The sequence below is a fragment of the Mandrillus leucophaeus genome, unplaced genomic scaffold, assembly GCF_000951045.1.
Source record: "Mandrillus leucophaeus isolate KB7577 unplaced genomic scaffold, Mleu.le_1.0 Scaffold77, whole genome shotgun sequence".
NCBI classification, from domain to species: Eukaryota; Metazoa; Chordata; class Mammalia; order Primates; family Cercopithecidae; genus Mandrillus; species Mandrillus leucophaeus.
The window spans coordinates 6,013,741-6,016,957 of NW_012108363.1; the positions used below are offsets into that span (position 1 = coordinate 6,013,741).

The window sequence follows — 3,217 nt, forward strand, 5'->3', positions numbered from 1 at the left end:
CGGCTGACCCCCGACGCCGATGTCTTGGCGGCGGCCGAGTCTATCGCGCTGGTAGTTCGAGCCCAGCTGGTAGTTCGAGGTTGAGGCAGAACTGGTGGTCGCCTGGGGGGCAGTCCCATAGATCGTGGAGGATCCCAGGTCCCAGGTGACCAAGGGCTTAGTCGGCTGTGTCATTGCGGCTTCCCTATTGGAGAAAGAGTTGGAAACTGGAGGCTGGTTGCCAGCCCAGCTAGGTGGCCGCGCGCTGACGCGGAGTGAGTGCCTGGGCGGAGCCCTGAGCCGAGCGCCGCACGTTGCCTGGGAGACACATACTGGCGGCGGGGAAAGGGATGGGTGCTGTTGGACGTGCATGCAGAGCCCGGCGGCTACGGACGCAGTAATATTGTCCCTCGGCGGCCGCCGTGGTGAGACCTGGCGCGTTGCCGTGGAGACGAACGGGTCCGGTGGGGTGCGGTGAGCTGAGCATATCCTATCCGCTTCGACGCGGGGACGGCGGTGACGCGGTCTTGCTGTCTGGGCGGGTAACGGGTTGAGCCAGGGTGGGGCTGCTCAGGGGCGTGGAGCTGAGGCCTGGATTTCTCTGAAGACCCGGCACAGGCGATTCCTTTCTGCGACGAGAGACAATTGCTATGGAAACCAAAGTGCTAGGCCAACGGGGATTGAGGCTCCAGCATCAAGACTGGTCTCTTTCCGGAAGACCCTTGCCCGAGGCTTCGCTGGGCGGCCGCTTGCGGAACGAATCCGCCACTCTCCTGAGGGGTCTTGACACCTAGCAGGCGAAGAAGCCTATTCCAATGCCAGCGCCCCCAGGAAACCTACCTGGCCAACCCCTATAAGTGGTGCCTGGCTCTCGTTAACTCTTCGACTTCGTTCCACGTTTGTAACCTAGTGTTTCGCTAACGCCCCGGGGTGTTTGTTCGCTTTTCCCACACATAATGGGCCAGAAAGACTTGCTTCGGGACTTTGCTTTATGACTCTGAACAAGTCATTTTTTCCCGCTGGGTCTCTCTTTCCTCTTGTGTAAAATGGAAATATTAACTCTAGATGCCGGTCTGATTAGGTTTGAAGATCGAACCAGATGAGGGAAGCCAAAGACTTTATAGGCTGTAAAGTGGTGAAACTGAGCTGCTACTGAGTTGCTATTTTTTTCTCCCCTCCCTCTGCCTCAAGCTAAACGTTCTTCAGATCTCTTGTGATGGCTTCAGGCGGTCTTTGTGACTCCCTAGCCTCCGACCTGGAATAAATCTCTCTTTACACGTCACTTCCACAGAGCCCTGCATTTTAACTTCCCTATCCAAAGCAAGAAAAATAGTTATCATTTTCAGAGGGCTTACTCTGTGCCAAGTCCTGATAAAACTCTTTACCTGGATTATCTCATTTAATTTCACAACATCCTTTTAAGGTAGCCACTGTTACCCTCTTTTCAAGCTCTCTCTGCCTGTAATTGCCTATTTAATGTCTGTTTCCCCCACTAGACTTTGAGCTCTGAGAAAAGGGGCCATGACTGTTTTGTACATTTCAGTATCTCCAACCCCTAATATGGTGCCTGATAAATATTTCCTAACTAGCATGAAAATGACTGACCCTCCTCCCATCACTACCCTCACCCTCAAGAGCATTGTCTCTCCTGCAGACTTTTAGTTGCTGTGATGAACAGCACTTTCCTTTATTCCCATCACTCACTGGGCACTGGTTTGAGGGGCCATCAGTTCACTTCTCTCTGGATTATCTGATGATGAGGATCCAGAACGTCTCTTAGCATTTAGGCTTCCACCTTGGTTCAGGAGGCTTTTTCCTTGCCCGTCATATCGTCTCTAGAACAAGGCAGCCCTCGCTGCCCTTCCTGGGGTGAGCCTGATGCATTTGAGTCCAGGGCATTGGCAGGTAGGATTTGCCTATGCAAGCTTTGGCTGTTCTTTTTAGTAGCCTCAGAACCACCCGCATCCCCACTCAGCCTGTTCCTGAAATTCTAGAGAAAAATGGCCAGGCTGGGGGCCATGGCTCATGCCTGTAATCCCTGCACTTTGTGAGGCTAAGACGGGCGGATCACTTAGCCTCACACTTAGGGGTCAGGAGTTTTAGAGACCAACCTGACCAGCATAATGAAACCCTGTTCACACTAAAAATAAAAAAAATTAGTCGGACGTGGTAGCATCCCCCTGTAATGCCAGCCACTCGGGAAGCTGAGGTACGAGAATCAGTTGAATCCGGGAGGAGGAGGTTGCAGTGAGCCAAGATCGTGCCATGCACTTCCAGCCTGGGCGACAGAGAAATACTTTGTCCCAGATAGATAGATAGATAGATAGATAGATAGATAGATAGATAGATAAAATTGCTGGGCGCGGTGGCTTACACCTGTAATCCCAACACTTTGGGAGGTCACGGAGAGCAGATCACTAGAGGTCAGGAGTTCAAGACCAGCCTGGTCAAAATGGTGAAACCCCATCTCTACAAAAATTAGCCGGGTGTGGTGGTGCCTGCCTATAATCCCAGCTACTCGGGAGGCTGAGGCAGGAGAATTGCTTGAACCCAGGAGGCAGAGGTTCCAGTGAGCCGAGATTGTGCCACTGCACTCCAGCCTGGACTACAGAGCAAGACTCTGTCTCAAAAAATACATTCATTAATAAAAATAAATTAATGACTTTGCCTCACTCCCCAATTTCAGCACCCGGGCATTGTGCCTTGTAGCACATCCTAGCTGAGCATCTAAGCACAAGCCTCTGCTGACCCCTTTTGGTCTCTGTGGGATCTGCCCTAGCCCAGCGGCCAGAGCCCCAGGTGCACATTTGGCACCTTCTGGCCTGGTGACCTCACCTGTCAAAATGCTTTCCCACCACTTATCTCGTGGGGTCCTTCCTACAATCCTGGGAAGTGAGGAGAGCCGGGATTCCCATTCTCACTTTACAAATGAGCAGCAGGATCCTGGGATCCAGGACCAAATCTACCACTAATTCCTTACCTGAACTTGACAGGTTGCCTTCCTACTCCTAGGTTCCGTCACCCATTGATGAAATAGGAGAGGCGATCTGCACAAGACAGCTATATGGTCTCTTCCAACTCCCCAGCCTCTCATAGTGGAAAGGTGACTTGCCCAAGATCAGAGTGAACCAGAGCTGAAGCACTCCCAGTCTGCAGGTTCCCATCACTGATCAGGAAAAGCCAGAGGTGTCTCAGCAAAGAAGAAAACCCGTTCTTCCACCTTTATGTTCTGATCGTG

The 3,217-nt window shown here is 52.1% G+C and overlaps 1 protein-coding gene across 1 annotated transcript in view; it reads right to left on the reverse strand.

Moving 5' to 3' along the window:
• LOC105529532 (chromosome unknown open reading frame, human C5orf52) overlaps positions 1 to 174 on the reverse strand; it is a 26,123-nt gene extending 25,949 nt beyond the window's left edge. Inside the window, 1 exon segment of the mRNA XM_011966699.1 lies at positions 9 to 174. Coding sequence (XP_011822089.1) covers positions 9 to 174 — 166 coding nt within the window.
• Positions 175 to 3,217: the final 3,043 nt, after the last annotated feature.